Genomic DNA, 22,543 nt, shown 5'->3' with positions numbered 1-22,543 from the left:
TGACTGTTGAGGTATTCCACGATTTTTTTTTTTCTAGGTATGCGAATGCTTTTTTTCTTTGGGCATATTCACACACCTTCTTGTCGTGTAACAATCTCTGTGAATGTTCTCTTTTACTGGCTCTCACCAGTGTGCACTGGAAGCAAGCATTCAGCATAATGAATTCAGGTCATTCCAGGAATATTGTTAAGACTTCCCATGGGTAATGTTTCAGAAGACATATATGACGTGAAAACACCTGTTTATATTCCTGTATCTTGTATTTCCAGATACTACGAAGTGAAAGCAACATTTATTTTGGTTTTGTTTTAGTCTAGATACAAAATAACTTGAATAACTTATGGAATTTTTCTTTGAGTATGCATTAGTTTTATAAAGAAAATACTGGGAAAATAGAATTGGATATATTTGGCTGTTTCTGAATTCTGAATAGAGTGGTTGGTTTCTGATTCTTGCATGGTGTGTTGAACTGAGTTTTTAAAGAGCTAGATGTCACTACAACATTCTGAATGAGAGATACTGAAAACTGATTATGTAACAATAGTGCAGTAATCAGTTTTAAAATTGCGTGGTAGCTTTGTGCTTTCAGAACAGTGCCCATTGTACACAAAGGAGAGTGCTATTAAAAGTGTGCATACTCAAATATTTTACAGGAAAGAAATGACAGAATGATAAGGCTGGAATACTTACAGTGAGGAAACAGACTCATATTCCTTTAAACCTGTCCTTCTGTTGTGTCTTCTAACCTAATGGGTCAGAATTTCTCTTTCTCACCTGCTACCCTTGTCTTTCCTTTGGTCTCAGAATTCCCATCTTTTCCGGCATTGAGTCTTCCATGGCTTAACTTCAGCTTGCAACTAATAACCACACAGCCACTTGCTCATTCTCCTTCCCTCCCCTTTTTTCCCTTCACTTCTCTTTCCTCCCCCACTACCACTCCCAGTGGGATGGAGAGTTGGAGAGGAAAAAAGGTAAAAGTTTTGGGTTGAGGTAAGAACACTTTAATAACTGAAACAAAAAAAAATATTATGATACTAATGTTGCTGCTACTATTTCTAATAATAATAGAAATGACAGACAAAAACCGAGGAATAAAACCCAAGAGAAACAAGTGCACAACACAATTCCTCACCACCTGCTGACCTACGCCCAACCCATCCCCGAGCCATGATCAGTGGCTCCTGGCCAGCTTCCCCCAGTTATATCCTGGACATGATGTTCTATGATAGAGAATGTCCTTTTGGCCAGTTCAGGTCAGCAGTCCCAGTTATGCTCCCTCACAGCTTCTTGTGTATCTGCTTGCTGGCAGATCATAGGATGCTGAAGAATGTTTTGCTTATGTTAGGCACTATTTAGCAACAGCTAAAACCTCATTGTATTATCAACATTACTGTTGCACTAAATTCAAAGCACAGCACTGTACAGGCTACTAGCGAAGAAAATTCATATCCCAGCCAAAGCTAGGATGGACTCCTTGTGGCTTTTTTATCTCTGTCTTGATGGTGGTCTCTTCTTCATCTTCCATTTCTCTGCAGGCTAGACTTTCTCCTGTCTCCTCTTTTTATTTTGTTTGGTTGGTTTTGCCTTTTTTTTTTCCTCCCAGCTGTTGTCCCTTGGGAGAACATTTTGTGCTGTGTAGGTGCTATGAGAGAAGTTGTTTAGAGCTCAAGAAAAACAGACTCTGGCAGACAAGAGCAGCAGATGAGTTCTGGGCAAAGCAACTAGTTTCAGTGCCAAACCTGGACAGATCTGTCTGGATTCCATGGTCTGTTGCAAGTGTGATCAATTACTGTTTACCTGCCTTGTCAGGTCAGAACAACCTGTTAAAGGAGTAAGAATATACAAGCAGCATCTTTATAACTTAACTTTTGCACTTTAGCAAATCTGAGGCCAGTTGTCAAAGGTTTATTTTGTCAGATTTTGGCAGTACTGGAAGAAGATGCAACACAAATACAGAGCTTATCCTCTGCCAAGGTTGAGCTCCTGCTTCAAAGCACAGGAGTGCAAGGAAACTTGACAAAAATGTTAATGTAAGAGAAACAGAAAAACACTGCTAATTTTCCTTCTTTTTTAAAATTTCTAAATAAAGATAAATTAATCTGAAGTGGGCATTATATTAGAAGACTTCAACCAACCATGAATAGGATTCAAAACAGGAAGTATCAAATAATCTTAGTATTGCCACTTTTTAATGATTACAATACCTCTTACCCTTGATATACATGCTTTCATGTAACTGCTTGTCTAGTGTGCCTATGCCCATGTACTAAAACAGACAATCTCCTTATTTTTCCTTTTTTCATGTCTACAGACAGGGACTAATTCTACTTGTGGGTCTCACAGAGCAAAGGCAGTACTAAGAGTGCAAGCTGTCAGCAAGCTTGTTGTCCAAAAGTAGAGGAAACAATAGTGACAGACACTTTTTCAGTGAGATAAATTAGGTTAAAAAGAAAAAGGATTAAGAATACTAATGTAGAAATATACTACGAATAAAGTGCAGATATTAATAGAAGCTGCATTCAAAGTCCTAATATTAAAAACGCTAAAATGTTATTACTTTAAATAGGATTTAAGAAGCCTATACTTCATGGACTATGCACCTTTGGGTTTGCTGCAAGGAACGTTTTGAAGCAGTTTGCAGATAATGATGTGAACAGATTCAAGGCAATCAAGGTCTGTTTGTTCATTCTTTGCAGTTAATTTTCTTGATTTTTCTGGTTTTAATCCCAAAAGAAATCTTCAGTGTGGGGGAAGTCTTACACAATATCTTAACTGCCAGAATTGCTTTTACTTAAGGCTGCATGCATTTTAATGCCTCTGTCCTGTATGTTTACTTAAATATTTAGGCTTTCTACATTGATAGTTGACTTAATTTTTCTCTCTACTTTTTATCATTTCAGTAGGGCCTTTGTGTTTAAGCTTACATATGACACACAAATCTTTTTGCAACCCCACCTTTTATTTTTCTTTTTTTTTTTTTTTTTTTTTTTTTTTTTTTTTTTTTGTTTGTTTTTAGGTTCGCTTTGCAAAACCAGTCTATCCGGGGCAAACTTTGCAAACAGAAATGTGGAAGGAAGGAAATAGAATCCATTTTCAGACCAAGGTCAGAACAATCTCTTCGTTGTGGGCATCAGAGAAAGATGTATTAAAAAGATGTGTTAAAAAACTGGGGATATGAGGGGGAGCAAGAAAAGATGACTCATTAAGCACACCATTGGCAAAGACTTTGTAAAGAGATGAAGTAAATAGAATGAAATAGTCTTACTTACTTTATGGTGTCACTAGGATTCTAATAGAAGTACCATTATAATCATAGGACTTAATACCCTCATATTAAATGAGGACTCTTGCCATTCTGTTGCATTTTTTGTGTTTGTCCACTGGAGAAGAGCAAAAAGCAGTCATCCTCAAGTCATCATATTCTGGAGTTACTCATAACTTTTTGTATACATCTTTTTTGTTTTGTTTTGTTTTACATTTATTTATCTTAATCAATTCCTGACAGTTTATGCAGGTAAATGTGCTACAGATTTAGCTTAGATTGAGTTAAACTTAAGCTGCAGCTACACAGAACAACTTCCTGAAAATGGAAATTTCATAGCAGTTGGACATAGTAACTACAATAAAACAGAGTTTACACTTTTATAAAGTCTGGGTTTGCATTATTCTATTTTCTTTGTTCTTGCTATTAGCATTTTATGTGGGTATCCTGTAATCCTCACCTCCATGTCATAGGCTCCTTAGTGGGAGCTAAGGGCAAAACGCCAGGTAAAGGGCAAAAACTAAATGTTCATCACTTCTGCAGCATTGTATGACATTGTCACTTTCTTAACCTATGGTTTGATACTGGTATTTATCAATATTTGCTTTGGCCTGTGCAGTGCAATTTATATTGCTTTGCTGGCGAAAGTTTTGCAGCCTCATCTCTGAAAAATTGTAGCCAGCTGTTGATTAGTGAGTAGGGCAGCAAGTACAGTTGCACTTTCAGGGAGAATTGAGCAGGCAAACTCAAACAAGGAGAGTCATCATAGGAGCAGAGGATTGCTGTTTCCACAGGAATACAGCTTTCTGGGATATAAATTGACTGAAGGAGGCAGATTATGTTTGTAGACCTGATGAGCAGCTACAGAATTCCAGAATGATAACAGTGCAGAGACTACTGTGTACGAACTCTTCATCTCTAATTACTAGTAGTAAATAGTTTGGTGTCTCATGTGAGCTTTGCAGATTACTGTAGCTATATTTAAAAGGTACTAGCACCCAGTCCTGACAGAATTTCTAGAACTGATATATTAACTTTTCCATATACCATGTTAATTAATAGAGTTCATAATAAGCTTTCAAGCCCTTGTAAACAGGGTGAGTTGTTCTGTTGTGTTTAAAGGCTGACTTTGTAGTTATGCTTGGTTTAGTAATTGCTAATATGTAGAGTTTGGTGAATTTTGCTAAGGTTTTTTTTTTCTTCCACGACTTAGGAGTAACTGATTTTGGATAGAAGTTACAAGGTTTAACAGGATTGTAGAAAACCATCTGAAACAGTTATGAGTTGTGCAGAATTTTGTTTCTTATTGCATGCTGGATTTTTCTGAATTAAAGCCATCTTTGTGTTGAAATAAACTCTGGTTAAATCAAACTAAAGTGGACATACAACTTTGATAGGGTGGTTTGAATCCATTTTCACCATTGTCTGAAGTGCGGTGGCAGCAGGTGACAAGCTGTTAAGCATGATCTGAGTGATTGTTAATGTAGTGCCATAAACTAGGCTGTGATACTTGATATTCCTCCAGCTTGGCTATTTATCATACACCTCTATATGCATAGTCAATGAATCAATTTGCCATCTTCTGTTAGCTGCCGTTAAGTCAGTATGATTTGTCACATCCCTCAAAGAGACAATGCCAAATTGAAACCCAGTTTCTTCTCTGAATTAACTATTTCAAAAAATTAATCCAGGAGGGAATTCAGGTATTTTCCATCATTGTTTTTGTAATCTTTCTTGTTTTACAATGCTTAAAAAGCTGTTTCTACTGCAAGTTGCAGTATAAGGCATGTGGAGATAGTGAAATTGTCTAAATGGACTCTTGACAACTGAATATCTACCTCGAGGAAAAACATTTTAGAACAATGTCTTTTTAAGAACTATTTATGAAGAAATATTGACAACGCCTTTAAACACTGGAGGTAAATAAGGTTTTTCAACTGTTTTGTGAACAGAGCATCAGCAATATATATCTTGGTACAATTTCTCCAGAGGCAAATAATTATTTTGCTTGAAGAGCTGTTTGAAAAACATGGTATAACAACTTGCCTCAAGACTACACCACATTTATGAGGTGTTTTTTTCACTCTGTAACTTTTATGTTTTCTCTTTTCATCTCTGATTTTAAAATACCAGGAATACTCCTTAGATGCCCTTCCGTTGTGACTTTTTGCAAATACATCACCTCTTTAATGCATTTTTTCCCCTCCACTACAGGTCAAGGAGACTGGAGAAGTTGCTATTGCAGGGGGCTATGTGGATATAGTACCAGCATTGGCTAAGCCTTCTGCTCAAGAGCCTCTGATGGTAGGTGGAAGCAATAGAAGTCTTAACTTGCAGAGAAGCATAGTTAGGCTTTATTTTTGTGAAAAACACAGGAAAAATATTTATGTCTCTTACCAGTTTTATTTATTTGCAGTATTCAGAGGAGTTATGATTTCAGAGATGTTAACATGCATGCTGTTTAAGATACAGATGTAAATTGATCTGTTTGAGAGGAAAATTCCAGTTGGTCTGATGGCTGATATAGTACAATGTACTTGATGCTAATTGAACTCTCAGGTTAAGCATTGTGCTGTATGTTACAAAACAAAGTGGGGCATGTACCAGGGAGGGCCCCATGTTTTGAGCACTTGCATAACTTAAAATTGAAATTATTTCATATAATTTGGATCTGTATTTATAGAACAATGATTCTCTTTTTATTTTGTAGATGTTGAAGATCAAACTCTGTGTGGGATGTAAAAGTGTGTGACCTTTCTCAGTTTTTTCAGAGACACAGGGAGAGTGTCAGGGAAGCATTAGCATAAGTGAAAATGAGATAATGTACTCACAGAAAAGAAGTTTTGTCATTGAATCATTTTGAAATAAGACTCTGAGAGCTGTTTGTACATGTGGTTAAGTCTAGCACAAATATGCAGTTTATACTGTGTATATTTTAAGAAATGCCCTGCATGCACGCATGCCTTAAGCCTTGGGTCCCAGACTTCCCACAAAAGAATTGTACATGCAATTGTGAGGATGACCTGGGTTCCTAATGTGGTCTAAAAGTTGCTTAAGGCAGTGCATACATAATGTATTGCCTTAATAAACTGTTAACGTTTTTTCCCCATTGATTCTTGCCTGCAAACAATGAAACTTTAATATTTTGAAGTTTATGAAAGACTGAGATAGTGACATTCATATAAAGATTGTGATCACAGAATGGGGAATAGTGGATGATACTTGGGCTGCATCCAAAGCAGTGTGGCCAGCAGGGCAAGGGGGGGGATTCTGCCCCTCTGCTCTGGTGAGACCCCACCTGCAGTGCTGCATCCAGTTCTGGGGTCTCCTGCACAGGAAGGACATTGACCTGTTGGAGTGAGTCCAGAGGAGGGACATCAAGAAAATTAGGGAAATTAAGCACCTCTCTCATGAGAAAAGGCTAGGAAAATTGGGTTTGTTCAGCCAGGAAAAGAGAAAGCTTCAGGGTGACCTAATTGTGGCCTTTTACTACCTGAAGGGAGACGAAGATGAACTTTTTACAAGAGCATGTAGTGACAGGATAAGGGGGAATGGTATCAAACTAAAGGAGAATAGGTTTAGATTAGATCTGAAGAACAAATTCTTTACTGTGAGTTTGGTGAGGCACTGGAACAGGTTTCCCAGCTGTGGCTGCCTCGTCCCTGGAAGGGTTGAAGACTAGGCTGGGTGGGGCTTGGAGAAACTTTGTCGAGGGAAAAGTGTCCCTGCCCGCTAACAGGGGGGTTAGAACTAGATTACCTTTAGGATTCCTTCAAATTCAGTTCATCCTATGATTCTCTGATTTTTCCAGGAACTTGTTTCTTTTTGCTGCTTGTGTTTAATCTTCGGCCGTTCAGAATTGTTGAATGAAGTTCAAACTTTTAGAACTTTTCTGAACTACTTAGATTTTCTTTTTTTTTTTAACTTGGGCATAACAGGTGTTTTTATTTAAGCTTATTTTGGGAAATTAAGGTGCTTTGACAGAAATTTGCTGACAGGGTCAGACACCCACCAGGGGAAACTGGCCTGACTGAGTGAAGATTGGCAAATTTAAATGCCATTGGGAACCCTGTTATATAATGAAAAATGTTAGGTTTAACCAAAGAGGTGACAAGATAGCAGCCTGAGGAGTTTTTTGTTCTGCTGTACAGGTAGGTACAGCGAACAATTAAAGCTCTGAGACCTTCTTTGCTCCAGTTCCAGTTAGACGAAAAATGTCACTGAAGTAGCTTCCTGAAGTGTAGCCTTTTATCTAGTACAAATATTTGTTAAAAGAAAGGCAGTGAAAGGCTTGCAAAATAATGCGTTTGAAAAAGTTGAAAATGTAAATGTAGCTAATCCCACTCTCAAATTTTGTCTGCACTGGAGTTTTGACTGTGTTCATAGTGCAGTATATTTTGAACATTTTCCATGTCAAGTTAAAGTAGTGTACTGGTAAAAACATTTTTTTTGTTCTGAAAACTAACATGACATTCACCGTGGAGAAAGTGGCAGTGGTTATCCTCCAAAGGAAAAAAAGGGCAATTTAGAAACTCTTAGGGCGCTAATTAAAAACATGTCTTAAATTGTAAGGATAAATGATAAAAACTGCAAAAGCAAGATTTGAAATAATTTTAAATGAAAATTTGAAATGAAGAATATTCTGCTTGAATGTATTCTTTAGTGCTGATGGTTGCTAGAGGTAATTATTTTGTGGTAGAGAGGTAATTGGTATTAATAATTCTTCTCAATTGCTTTTAATAATTCTGCTATAGATGCTTTACAGCACACAGTTTTTGAACTGAGACATATTCAGTACCTTTTAACAAAGTTTCAGTTTTAAATTCTTCGTCCTCTTTTTTTTTTTAAGACTGAAGGGCTGCAGAGTAACCTTGTGTTCGAAGAAATTGGTCGTCGTGTAAAAGAGATGGGAAATGAATTGGTAAAGAAAGTAAATGCCATATTCCAGTGGGACATCACTAAAGATGGAAAAACAGCAATGCAGTGGAGTAAGTTGTAGCATTTATATAACTCCCTGATGCATTTTTATTATGAAGTGGGATTAATTATATTCATTCTAATTGAACTAATAGCTTGGAACTAAGCATAGTGTAGTAGATAAATATAGACTGGGACCTACAGGTCTGAATGCATTCTGGGTGCACAAATGACAAGGAGGTCAGATAAAGTTTGCAGTTACTAAACTTTCTAGGAGCATACTTCTGTAACTTGGCTATTTAGATGTAGGCAGAGGCAAACCATCCTTTAGAACTTTAGTGCATTTCTATTTACATTTTACACATTGGATTTCCACTGCACTTAGGAAAGCATGCAAAATTAGCCTACTAGGAGTATTACAGTAATTAGTCTGCTGGTGATGTACATGCTAACTGATCTAAAACAAATAAGTAATTATTTCTACTGAATTGTTCTTGTCACTTCAGTGAAAATGTAGCCCAATTTGTTTCCATTTAAATTTTCTGAGGTCAAGGTTTAATGGAGGCATAATAATGATTTCCCATTGTTTAAGCATGGAACTAGGTGATGACAAGAAACAAAAGCCTGTAATAGCAATGGATCAGGGCAGAACTGTTTCCTGATTGAGCGAATAATAGAATTGTGTGAAGTGGTCTGATGGGAGCACAACTACGTTCTCAAAAACCTTTCCTTCTTAAATTCTGCTTTGCTCTCTTTATAGGGATATGTATTTTTGAAAACAACCCCGAAATCTAATTTTATTGATTGGACAGATTTTATTATCTTTGGAACTTTTTTTTTGTTTTTTAGTTGACATGTCTGCTGGTCTTTTGGCAGAGTGTAAAGTTTTTCCAAGGGAAAAAGCTTAGTCAGGTTGTAACTTCCAGGCCTTTGTGGAGAAGTGCAAGTCTTTGGGTCAAGTCTGGTGCTTAGACTTCTTCTTTTAGATTGGTCTCAGTGGTTGGATGTAGACAAAAGAGTTTTGGGCACGATGCAGGTGAAGTGAGCTGCCTTTTGATGGGCTGAGGGAGGAGACTCGCAGTAGGTCAGATCAGGTCTGCATTATGTTTTGTTCTGTACACTGTGATTTTTTAAAAACTATTGTTACATTTTTACAATGTCTGTTCTCAAAAAATTGCATAAGAAACTGCTTGTCCTTTTACAGAGCAATTTAGAAGCCGATAATTTCACTTTATTTTTTCCTGATGTTAACCAGCAGAGATTCTGAGTAGCAAGACTACTGTTAAGTTTCAGGAAAAATATTATACATAGGTTGACCAGGATAGTTATGTTCTGTTTGCATTGCTTTTTAAGCAGTTTTTGAGGGTTAAGGAGTGATTTCCATTTGGATAGAAGTTAATAAATATTCTGAATATACCTGTGTAGATTATGCAGCCTGACTGCCGATACATCAAAATGAGACAAGGGAAATATTCAATAATCCAACTCAGAAATCCTGTCTTAAAATTCATTATTGCTCTTAATCATTTCTACTGTCTGCAGTTTTCCATTTTTGCATGAAGTAATGTAAATTATGGACATGGTTTGAACTTGGATAGAAGGCTTACGAAGTTTTACTTGTGTTTTTGCTTACATTTTCAGATGGTAATTAGAAATGCATAGGTTAAACTCGTGAATATTTAAAGTGGAAACTTCTGGTTGTTGGGCAATCACTCTATACATCAATCCCGTCTATTGTTTCATGCATAACTAAATTTAATATAAGTGATGGTCATGTTTATAATAACAACCAGAAAACTATTTCAGGTTGATTGATCATTGACTTTAATTTGGGAACTGCTTTATAGATTGCCTAAATTCAATACTATGTATATCCAGAAAATAGAGGGACAAGTCACTGGAGGAGAAATTGGCTGAGGGGTGTTCCAAGACACGATTAAAATGTCTCACTCCAGAAGTTCTGAAACTGCAAGTTGCTGAACGCAGAACGAGCATACTTAGAGATTTAGGCCTAAGCAGTGCCCTTACCTGCCTCATGAGACCAAGTTTTATTAGAGTGGAAACAGGTGAATGTTTTTGCTATTGTATTCAGATCAAGAGAGTGCTCCTGCTTCGAATAAATCAATATTCAGTCTTTTGTTCTCTCCTGTTTCTCCTAATGAAGCAGTAGGAGGAAGGTAATGCCTTCTTCCTACTCATATGTCCCTAGCTAAAAGGGATTAAATAGACCTAACTTCTGTTTGTCCTGTTCCCTTTGCTTCTGTTCCAGTGAAAATTTTCTGTACTATAATATGAATTTGGAAAAACCTTAAAGCTCCCTGTGGGATGGACGGTGGAGGAGCCAATCTAATATTTTAAACATTTCCTGTTGCTGACCGCTATTGAGAGCTGAAATGAAACAGAGTCTTTGAAAAGTTCCTGTGAATATTTTTACAGTGTGGTCAGTTCCTTCAAGCTTATGAATTACTGCAATGTCTGTGGTGTAGTAAATATGTAAGGCTGAATGTAAATATCTAGCAGGGTGTCTGCAGAAAATGTTGTTTACTTTTCCCTTAAGGAGTATTGGTATGCTACTACGTCCCTTATATATCACTCTTTTTGAAAGAACTTCCTGTGTGATCCTATTTCTGTATTTGTGTTTTCTGAATATTTTTGTGTGTCTTTGAAAGTACTTATAGGATGAAGAAAACAGGAGTTGGTTAGTACTAAAATAGTTAAGGTCCTACAAATAATCTAAATATTAAACTTTCATATTGTCAATATGAAAATAGTTAGGAAAACTCACTAGCAGAATGTCAGGAGCTATGACAACTGTAGTGTCAGCCTTCACTGTTTGTCCTTATATGGATCAAGAGCCATCTCCTGTTGATGTCTATTCAACTCCTATGGTACATTTTTAATGGCAAGGTATATATGTATCTGCATGATTGAATTTTTATTTTGGGAATATTTGAAAACACTTTCCTGCCATTAAAAAACATATACCCAAACAAACACAAAGCAAAATACCTCCCAAGAGGCGAGTACTTCAGATTTATAAGCAGTTGCCAACTTAATTCTTTTTGTTTGTTTGCATATGTTATATTATTATTCAGTATTCAAGAGCATGATCTTTTACTGTCTCTTCTACCAGATGCTGGTATAATTTATTTTCCATGGTTAATGTGGAAGAAGATGGTAGTTTATGAGTTTACATTCAAAGGAAGACAGCTTTCTTGCAGTTAGGATATTGTCAATAATCCAAAAGATTTCTGAATTTATGTGATCTTTAGAAGATCTCTATCTGGTCATCAGCAAGACTTTTGTAATGCAGATGAGCACTGACAGTTCAGAATATGTAACATTGGCAGTGCCATTTGCTGACTTGAATGCTTGACTTTTTCAGTTGTTAATGTAATGTAAGCTTCTGTACGTAATTAGAAATTTTATTGACAAATTAATTTTTTACTTTAAAAACTTAAAATGGCAATAAGATGTTACCTTTGCTATAGCTTGAATTTATTTCTATGTCACTATATAGACTGGTTTTCAAACATGCTTCAGAATTTAATGTTACTCAGCTCTGTTAAGTAGAATTGCACTCTTTACCATGTATTTAAATTTGGCCTGGTAGTTATTAGTTGATCTTCTGTGTACAAGCATTTTAAATCATTTTTGTAAATATTATGCTGCTAGATTAGATCAATTCTGAACTATCTTTCTGTCTTTTCTAAGTAAAAGTGCCATTTTGGAGGGTTGATCCCATAATGTAAATAGCAACAAAAAAGCAAAAAGGAAAATATGACATTAAAATTAATTTAGAATTTGGTTCACATAGCTAAATATTACATACTTTTTCAGTGTATGGTCAAAATTCTTGACAACTTATCACTGAAACAACTGATATGTGAAGAGAAATATTACTGTGGCTGAGTTTTTTGTTTTGTTTTAAGCCATGACTTGATGTTAATTAATTCATTATCTATCTTCTTTTCAAGCCTCTCTTTCTAAGGGCCTCCCAGGCCTTTATGAGCAGTGTTTCTGATTCTTTTGGGCTACTTGCTAGGCCTCTTTCTCTTATTACATTGGATGTATAGTTCTGTCTTGTGTTTTAATTTTTTGACTTGTCACCTTTGCACAGCTTTTGTGCTGTTGTGATAACTGCGGCAGTTGACACTGCTGGAAGCAATCCGGGCCCTGCAAGCCCATTGCTGTCTTACTCAATGATTGTAACTCCAGCATCTTCTGCTAATGTCCTTTAGCCTCTTAGAGATCTGGGAAGGAAGCAGAAGAGAGAAGGCAGCAGCCACAGCTTGAGTGCTGTGTCCAGTTCTGGGCCCCTCAGTTCAGGAACGGCACTGAGGGGCTGGAGCATGTCTGGAGAAGGGCCTAGAGTACAGGTCTAATGAAGAGTAGCTGAGGGAGCTGGGGGTGTTTAGCCTGGAGGAAAGGAGGCTCAGGGTGCACCATACCACTCTCTACAATTGCCTGCAAAGAGGTTATAGGCAAGTGAGAGTCAGTCTCTTCTCCCAGGCAGGAAATGACAGGACCAGCAAAAATGGCCCCCAACCATGGGATGTTCATGTTGGACATCAGGAAGAATTTCTTGATGGAAAGAATAGGCTGCCCAGGGAGGTGCTGGGGTCAGTATTCCTGAGATGCTCAAGAAATAACTTGAGTGTGGCACTCAGTGCTAGGGTCTAGTTGTTAAGGTATTGATCTGTCAAAACTTGGACTTGGTGATCTCAGAGATCTTTTGCAACCTTAATGATTCTCCGATTCTGTGAAATTTGTTCTCATGTATGCTGTCATTCTACAGGAATGACTTTTAAGGAACTATAAGGAACCAAAAAGTTCTCTTTTTTTACTGTATTTTCATTTATTCTAGTGTTTTAACTGCAGTTGTTAACAGACCTTCTGATCTCTACTTTGTGCAGTAAACCAGGATTTTTATAAGTTTAAGTGAAGGGAAATTTGTGAGTTGAATTTGGCTTTTGTTGTTACAGAGACACTTCTTGATGGAGGCACTAGTATAACTAGCCTGTTTAGCCAGTAGTGGACTTTCCTTTTACGGAGTGCTCTGTGGATGGTGTGAAGCCATGGGGAGGTGTAGAACATTTGACCATGCACTCAGGATATGAAATTCTGGACAGCTCATCTGCTGTTTAAACAATGTTGAACTGTAGCCCCTGACAACTGGCCTTAATTAGTGGTATTTCTGTATAAAAGCAAGCTGTTCTAATTCAAGAGGATACTGAAAATCCTTTTAAGATGACAAAGCAAGTATCAAAACCTAAGAAGGAAGTGTAGTGGTACTGAAGCTACCTTCTGTCACTTTTTAACAAAAACCTTAATTGACACCCACCCCAGCTTTCTCCAGTTTGCTTCACTACCTAAAGCATGCTTTGCTCTCTCCTGCATATTTATTACTGTACAACAATTGCCTTTGTTTTCAGGGGTTATAAAATATTAATTTTTTTTTTTAGAGTTAAGGTACTTCATTTCAACTTCTCTTTTCATAGAGAAAAGGTAATGCTGTTGAGATCTGTTAGCTGACAGCTAATGGTGCTCTAGAACAGTACTCAGATGAGTTTGCCCATCTGTTGCTTTTCTTTGTGTTTCTGAAGTTAGTGCTGAAGGCAGGAGATGTTTCTGTTCCTTTCTAGTTCTCAGAAGAATAAAACTTTGTTATGAGAACTGGAAAGAAATCGTTACATGTAGTCGGTTGTGAATAGCTGACAAATTAAGGTGAAATTGCTCAATAATTTATGATGCAATATGACTTCAGGCAATGAAGAATGAGTGATAGTTGTTTTCTTTTGCTTAGAAGTTGAGCCTTATATTGCCCTTGTTTAGCCACTGTAAAGCAGAATAAAACCCAAACCAAACAAAAAAGTCTTGGCTGTTTTTTCTCCTAGAAAGGGTAAGGCATTCTTCAAAGTTGAAACAAAATCTGTACACCAAATACTAGATTTTTAGGTTTTTGACAACTTGCTATAAAATGTCAGTGTCTGCTGTTTTATCTAGTGTTTTGATTTCTATATATGTGCATTTTTTCTTCTTTTTATTACATCTCTTACAACAGCATCTTGTGGAGGATAATAATTCATAGAATTTTAATTATTGTAACACTTTCGTATCCAAGCAACAGTTTGAAGGAAAACTGGCATTTCATTAACTTGAACTTCTTGATTCTACTTTTCTGCCAGACGTGTAATACTAGAATTTTACATATTTAAGAAGGCAATTAGTTTTAAAAATGGGCTTTGGCTTTGAGGTTAGTTTGTGTTGCCACACACAGTAAGGGGGAGTACCCATACCCATGTTGCAAACATCAGCCATGTGAATGGCTAGCAGAGCTCTAGCTGTGGCAGCCATGGAGGTCTGCATGTGCTCAGGAGCAGAGGACACCAGAGGCACTCTTGGGTTGCTCCTCTTTACTGGCAGCACTGGAGCTGCAGTGGCAGTGTGGAGGGCAGACCTGGCAGCTACCCATGGCTGCAGCCACCTGAGCTCTATCGTGGCTGCCCCAGTGCCACATCCTTGTTGAGCTGGCTGCCAGCTGCACTGGCGACACGGTAGCTATGACCACAGAGGGTATCCAGCACGTGTGTGCAGACAACTTGCATAGTCCTGCATCAAGACCATTTCTTGCTACAGCAGGCAGCTGTGTTTTGTATACATATATATGGCTTTATCTCATAAAGTTGTATTTTACATGAGGGCACTCTCTCTGGTCATTGGAAAGCTAGGATTTTTCTGCTCTGATGCTTGGAACCTGTTCTGGCATTCAGCTTATGTCTTTCATTGCTTGTTTATTTGTCCATGAGCCAGTGCTCTAGTCTCAACTGTCTTGTGTATTCTATAGGTCAAGAGGGAAGAAAATGGATTGTGTATGTTTCTAATCCTTCTGTTTGTTTTTCTGTCCTGAAAAAAAAATTGAATGAGCAAGTTTCTGTGGCAATACTTCATTCTTTATAAGGAGGGGAGTTACTTTCTGATATATTTTGGATCACTCTTTCTCCACAGTGGCACCTTTTTTTTCACCTTTTTTTTTTTTTACTACTTGCATTAGAGAGGTCAACTCATTTATGATGAAGCCTACAAAAATGAATGGATCAAGTAACAATAGAAGGTTCTCTGTGTTTTTGTGGAAAAGACCGTTTTGCTGTCACAGAATGCTCTGCTTTTGTGGCTGCTCAGTAAATTTTTTTCATTTTTTTCTTCCTTATCAAAAATCTTAATATTCTTTAAAAAGAATACAGAAGAAGCGGAAATAACATTTTCACCTTTTTGGGAAAGGAATATACAACTAGATAGTCCTATTTTTTTCTTTTTTTTTTTTTCTTTTTTTTTAAATTTGGAATTTCTAATAAGGATTAACTTGATGTGAGGTTAAGGATTTGAGGTGATCAGCTTGACTTTGGTGTCCAGCAAGGTTATGGAGCAGGTCATCTTGATTGTGATCACTCAGCACATATGGGACAACCAAGGGGCCAGGATCACAGCCAGCACAGGTTTAGGAAAGGCAGGTCCTGCCTGACCAACCTCATCTACTTTTATGACCAGGTGACCCACCTGGTGGGTGTGTCTACCTCAGTGCCTTTGGCACTGTTTCCCACAGAATTCTCCTGGAAAAGGTGGCAGTCCACATCTTGGAAAGGCATAATCTTTCCTGGGTAAAACTCTGTATGAATAGCTGGGGCCAAAGAGTGGTGGAGCCAGTCACTAGTGGTGTTCCCCAAGGCTCAGTATTGGGGCCAGTCCTGTTTAATATCTTTAATATCATCCTTGTTGATCTGGATGAGGGGATTGACTGTCCCCTCAGTCATTTCACAGATAACACCAGCTTGGGTGCAAATGTTGATTTGCTGGAAGGTAGGAAAGTTCTGCCGAGGGATCTGTGCAGGCTGGATCAATGGACCAAGGGCAATTGGATGAGGTTCAGCAAGGTCAAGTGCCAGGTCCTGTCCTTGGGTCACAACAACCCCAGGCAATGCTACAGACTGGGCAAAGAGTGGCTGGAAAGCTGCCCAGTAGAAAAGGATGTGAGAATTTTTTTATGACAACTGGCTGAACATGAGCCAGTGGATGCACAGATGTCCAAGAAGGCCAGTGGCATCCTGGCCTGTATCAGCAGTAGTGTGACGAGCAGGACCAGGGCAGTGATTGTCCCCCTCTACTTGGCACTGGTGAGGCCATACCTCAGGTGCTGTGTCCAGTTTTGGGACCCTCACAACAAGAAAGACATTGAGGTGCTGGAGTGAGTCCAGAGAAGGTAAATGGAGCTGGGGAAGGTTCTGGAGCACAGGTCCTGTGAGGAGCAGTGGAGGGAGCTGGGGGTGTTTAGCCTGGAGAAACTGAGGCTTGCGGGAGACCTTACCACTCTGTACAAGTGCCTGAGAGGAGGGTGTAGGCAGGTGGGCGTTGGTTTCTCCTGCTGGTTCTGCAGCCAGCGACATGACAAGAAGAAATGGCCTCAAGCTGCACCACAGGAGGTTCATATTGTACATCAGGAGAAATTACTTCACAGAAAGGGTGGAGTCCCTGAAGTGTTCAAGGAACAAGTTGCTGTGGTCTAGTTGTCAAGGTAGTGATCAGTCAAGTTGGACTCAGTGATCTTGGAGGTCTTTTCCAACCTTAACGATTCTGTGATTTTGTAAATGTGAAAGGTTTACCTTGATTATGGGTGCTGTGATTATGCAATGTTTGAAGGTCTGGTTGTGCTTTGAGAGGTTACTGTTAATTGTAGATACTGACTGGTAAATTATGGTCTTGGGATTTGGCTAGGAAATGGAGAAGGAGAACAAGGACTGTAATAATGTTACGTGATATCTTAATGTACAACAATGCAACGACTGTTAATTATGTACTATATTCAAAATGAAATGTGTCATTATAACTTTTCTGAGTCACTACACCTTTTTAATTTTTTTTGTCATCTAAAATTGACACTGCTGAGACTGATGGATGAGTATTATCAGTAAAGTATGTCAAAATTGCTTTTCAGCCAGTACTTAGTGAAGAAGAAGTTGTGTGTTGGGACACAGTATGTCAGGCTTTCAGCGTTTGGGTTCCTTCTGAAGCAGTGTAGGAAGGGTAGGGACAGGAAAAAAATCTAGTGCCAGCAGAATGAAGTACAAGAAGGGACTCCTAAGGTCCAGAAGTAATTCAAAACAATTGATTAAGAACTGTAGGCATCCTAGACACCATGTCTGTGGTTTGTGAATTAATCTGTTGGGCTTGCTGACACTGCTGTTTGGCTCAAAGGGAGCAGTTCCTACACTGGCATGGTGTGTAACATTGCCAGCATTTGGGTAGAGCTGTATTTTAAAAGCACATGGACAGTTAGGCTTGGTTAACTTAGTGTGAGAGCTGGTATCCACTCTCAGAGTTTGGTTTGTGTGTGCAGCTTGCACTTCATGATTAAGTAGATGATTTTCTTGATTTTTGTTTTTCTAATAATAGTCTGTGCCTGCGTAACCTACAGGAGTAATGTGTAAAGGCTCACATATGTTAGACTATATAGCTACTGCTTTGGATCACAAGGATGTTACACAGCCCCTACCCACAAACAGAAATGTATAGATAATTCATCTGGTACTCAGTAACCTTTTTAATTTCTTCCCATATTGCCTGAAGTTAGTGATATGCATTAAATCTGTTCCATAAATTATAGTTTACCTCAAAATCAACTGGAAAATAATAATCCAGTATGTCACTTCTCACTGAGCAACTTTGTATACTTAAGTCCCCTTCTAGTTCTGCTGTAACTGGATAAATATTACTTTCAGAAAATGAAAGACTTAAATAGACTAAAGCTACTCCCAATCTTTATCGTTTCCCTTACCCTGTCAAAAAATTATTTGGAAGAAATTTGCACATAAGAGAGTTTATGCAGAAACTAGTCTCCATGGTTAGGTGAGGGCCCTAAAATTTGTCCATGAAGAGCAGCCAATTTGGCAGCCATGATTCTGTGATGAGAGACGCCATGTCCTTACAGGACTATCCACATGAATAATGTGTGGGATGGGGGGCGATGGATCAAGAGGCAAAAGTGTAAAGGAAAGATGGGAATTTGTAAAATCTGAGAATTACTTGGCACAGCACATCCTGTCAAAATACTCTTCTAAACAAATGACACAATACCTGATAGTGTTAGCTTTGTAATAGATTATTTTGGCAGGTCATTTGGCGTGGGAAAAGAACACTCTGAAGCTACAGACACTTGGAGGAATTTTTGTCTTTCCAGAAGAGAAAGACAGATAACTGGCAAGGCTTTAAACACGCCTTGCGTGAAGCAGAATAGGCTATATTATATTGCCTGTGGGACAGACCAGGGAAAATGCAGCAGTGTGTCTGAACACGGCTACATTTGCCTTGTCTGACTATAGGATGTTTTTGAATTTGAGAGCTTTGTTACTAACTTGAACGTTTTTGCCGTAAGTCCACTAATTAATATCTTGTGCATCTTTAGGATCATTCAAAAATAGTTTTTACCATCGCTGCAAGAATTTTAAATGGCAGTCCTTGCTGTAAACACCCTCCCCTTTAGTACAGGAATAATTTTTTATTTTCTTTCATTGATGAAGAAGAATTAAACCTAATTTATTTTTTAAGTGGCTGATAGCTCAAGATTTATGTTTAGACTGGATGTTTTATGATAATAGGTAAGGAAAGTACTGTTCTTAAGCCTGAAAATTTTATCTTTATTAAACTATCTTTACTTTTATTTCTCAGCAATTGACTTAAAGAATGGCTCTGGAGCAGTGTATCAAGGACCTGCCAGAAGTTCTGCTGACACCACCTTCACTCTCTCGGATGAGGATTTCATGGATGTGGTACAACAAAAGATCAACCCCCAAAAGGTAAAGCCTGGGTGTCACAGACATACTCTCTTGTATGTAGACAAATTGCTTGCCTTAAATCAAGCTGTGGTTCATGAATGTTTGCATTCTGAAATCCTAAGCCCTGGGATGTTTTGACTGGGCAGACCAGAGTCAGATGAGGTATAAGCACATCAGTACCTTGTACTGAATTTGCCAGAAAGCATGAGGGGACATTTATGCCATCTTTGTCATGTGGAGACAAAGATAACCACAAAGGGCTAAAGCAGGGCCCTGATAACACCAAGGCTGTGGGTTTGATACCTGTGTGGGCCATTCCCTTTATAGCTGGACTAAATGATTCTTCTGAGTCCGTTCCAACTCAGACTACTCTGTGATTCTGTAACATAAAGCCTGGCAGCACAAAGTTAATTGTTTGCTTCCTGGTGCTTCACAGTATACAATTTGAAAGCTTAGATTGTCAGTTTGGTCATTCAAGCTGTTTTGATTGTTGTGTTGCAGGAAGTTGATGTTTGTTGCAATGGTCTGATTTATTGCTAGTACTGCAGCAAAGAGAAATGTCAAGACAATGCATGCATGTAGATGGTCAAAAATTCCCCCAAACCAGGGTATTTTTCAGGGAAAGAAAGATTTAAGGAAGGTCTATAATCTGGGTCTGCACTTTTAGCTTCTTGGAGTAATCAACTGCTTAAAACTACTAATTTTACTAATAAAACAGCCTTGTGCAAAAGTAAATTAAACTGTCACAAATTTAATATGTCAGCTTACAGATTAAAGCTTGAGCAAATGAAAACTTTAATTAAACTCATCATATATCAAACAGTTCTTTTTCTTTGATCCCAAGCAGAAGTTGTTGGAGACTTTGATTGTGAAATTGGAGACTAATGATCATGGCAAATGTTTGTTATGAGTCTTACATATCACGAGTAAAATCCTTTGTGACCCTCTGTATACAGCAGGCATAAAGCATAAACAAGATGTTGATGTCTAATCATCAGAATACTAAAGAACAGTGATTGCAATTCAGGAATATCATCTATGCATAGGTATTACTGTTTCCTTTGAGTTTCTGTGAAGTCTTTCATTTGAAGAAGCTCGAAGAATCCATTAAAATTCTTTTCTGCTGGCTCTTTCTATTCTTTATACGAATGTATTTCAAGCTAATGGAACTACGCAAAAGCACATTTAAAGAACTTTCAAAGAGCTTTCAAACTGCAAAGCTACAGCAAAGCAAAACTAGTTTTAAAAAAATACAAACTAGATTGAAACAGGGTATACAGCTCTTTGAAGTAGGGACAATAAAAATGTAATATACCAGCACTGAAGTGAAAATACTGGTTGATCTATGACTCTGCAAATGCAACGAAGTCTTGCTTATTTCCTATTTGTTGTAATATGCTATGTACAAAACCATTGCATTTCTTCAGCATATGTGTGTAATGCATTTTGCAAGTTTGTGTTTGTATTTGTTATGAATTTGAGTGTGTAGCTTACATTTTCATTAGGTATTTAATTTTCATTATATAGCCTTTTAATTCCATTTTTTCATTTCATATAATGATACATGGATATCTGCAGCATGAGGGGATGATGCTGGGAGCTTTATCTTTGTGCCCTGCTGAAGTTTTGCCATCAGCTTCTGTGAAGGCATTTGTCTTACACCTGAGAAGTCCTCTGTGCTACATGTAGAAAGGAAACAGAGGCCACTGAAGTTGCTTTGTATTTATTTTATTTTATTTCTTTCCCTGAGTGACAGACTTGGCCTTGCTGCACTATAGATAAAAAAATCTCGTTCTGGATGGTATTAGAAATGAGCAGTTTTTGTTAATAGCTGATAACCATTAGGCATTGTGCACTGAAGGCTTTCTCCTGATGGCTAAATAACCATTTTTATCTTTGTTGTCTTGTTTCGTTGTAGCAGCTGTTTGGTTTGTGAGTAAACAATTGAATACATGCCTTTTTTTCCCCCCGTCTTCTGTTCCTTTTAGGCATTCTTTTCTGGTAAACTAAAAGTGAAGGGGAACATCATGCTGAGCCAGAAACTGGAAATGATCCTGAAGGATTATGCCAAACTCTGAACTGCTTGATCGTCTACCACAGCAATGAAGAACTTTAGAAGATAAAAACTCAATTAGTTCAGAACCAATGATTTGCAGGCTAGTTAACATCAATGTACTGATTCATTATACTGCTAATACACAAGCTGATTTAATCACCGTAGACAGAAGTTATGAAATGAACATAACTGTTACTATTGTCCCTTTTTAGTTTCTCAGCAATGGTAGAGAATCATACTTTTCTCATTGCACATCTTTATCTAAATAAAATGTATGTAGTTCTTACAATGAAGCATATATTTCTATGTTAATTCTGAAGAAAATTAAACCAATAGACTTCTTTAATATCTCCTTCTATGTGTCTGTCAGTCTTCATTCATGTTGCCTTAGGAAGATTTAGCTTCTATGAATCGATGTGGTTTCTTATTAAAACTAATGTTTTGTGTCTCAAGCTCTCAAAATTCTATCAAAATGGAAGATGGAAGTAAATTCCATTTATTTACATCTTGTCATTATGTGTTTTTTTTCTGCACCGGAAAAAACTCTTGGAACTTTGGAACTCATATTGATTAGTCATTTTCATACGTTTTTCTTGTAAATTACTTAAAAGTGGTTAACCTTTATTCTTTAGGAGAAACTTCTTCATGTGAGAGGCATTAACACTAAAGGCCATCGCTATAACCAAATTGTTCTTCATGTAGATTCATTCTCATGAGGGCCAGCATGATGGCAGCAGGGAAAGATGGAAGTGAATTCCTCATTTTGAACCTATGGCCAGAACTGAGTTAGCAGCTGTGGCCATATGTTTTCCTGAAGAAAGCATGCTCTTAGTGACTGATTGTCACATGAACACTTGGAAATTTGATTTCATCAGTGTGACCAACATTTTGTGTGCTCAGTTATCTTTTTTTCACCTTCAGATGTGTTCTATGTTGAAACTTTTTGAAGATGGAAGAATTCAGGCCATCTAAGGCTTTTCTTCTTGGTGAGAGGAGGCCTTATTTTAGAAGATGAAATTTTTAATTTTTTTTTTTTTTTGTCCCAACACTGGTAGGTACTTCCATTCCTTGACTTTTTGAGCAGACTGTAGCCATTAAGGAACCCTATGGGGCTGCAGATGAGCTTGACAGTTTGAGAATAAATTGTGCATGTTCTAATTATAAATCATATTCTCAACAAATTTATTTCTTCACAGCTATACTATCAGCCAATTCTTTGGTTCAGGTGTGAAAACATGAATCTTAATTATGTCAACAAGTATCCCACATAATTCACATCATGAATAGATGGGGAACAGAACAAGTAAGTTTTCCGTCTCAAAGAGGCCATCAAGTAGAAATGATCGAAGAAGTGTCCTCTTACCACTTAGCATTTACTTTTTTCACAGCAGTCATTTTCATATGTAATAGAACTTAATAATTGCTTGTACTGCCCAGCTTCTGTTTCTCAAGCAGGTTTGTGTCAAATAGGTAAAGGTGTCT

General features: G+C 37.7%; 1 protein-coding gene across 3 annotated transcripts in view; it reads left to right on the top strand.

Moving 5' to 3' along the window:
- The window catches only part of HSD17B4 (hydroxysteroid 17-beta dehydrogenase 4), a 64,454-nt gene extending 43,037 nt beyond the window's left edge, over positions 1 to 21,417 (top strand). For all 3 annotated transcript variants that reach the window (XM_069001093.1, XM_069001096.1, XM_069001095.1), the window contains exons 19-24: positions 2,567 to 2,673; positions 3,017 to 3,103; positions 5,477 to 5,566; positions 8,112 to 8,250; positions 18,899 to 19,026; positions 20,994 to 21,417. In XM_069001093.1, the coding sequence (XP_068857194.1) occupies positions 2,567 to 2,673; positions 3,017 to 3,103; positions 5,477 to 5,566; positions 8,112 to 8,250; positions 18,899 to 19,026; positions 20,994 to 21,083 (641 nt within the window). In that variant the 3' untranslated portion in view covers positions 21,084 to 21,417. The remainder of the gene's footprint in view (positions 1 to 2,566; positions 2,674 to 3,016; positions 3,104 to 5,476; positions 5,567 to 8,111; positions 8,251 to 18,898; positions 19,027 to 20,993) is intronic.
- Positions 21,418 to 22,543: the final 1,126 nt, after the last annotated feature.

Source organism: Aphelocoma coerulescens (genome assembly GCF_041296385.1).
Source record: "Aphelocoma coerulescens isolate FSJ_1873_10779 chromosome Z unlocalized genomic scaffold, UR_Acoe_1.0 ChrZ, whole genome shotgun sequence".
NCBI classification, from domain to species: domain Eukaryota; kingdom Metazoa; phylum Chordata; class Aves; order Passeriformes; family Corvidae; genus Aphelocoma; species Aphelocoma coerulescens.
The sequence above is the reverse complement of the archived record's forward strand: the minus strand, read 5'-3'. Positions and strand labels throughout refer to the sequence as shown.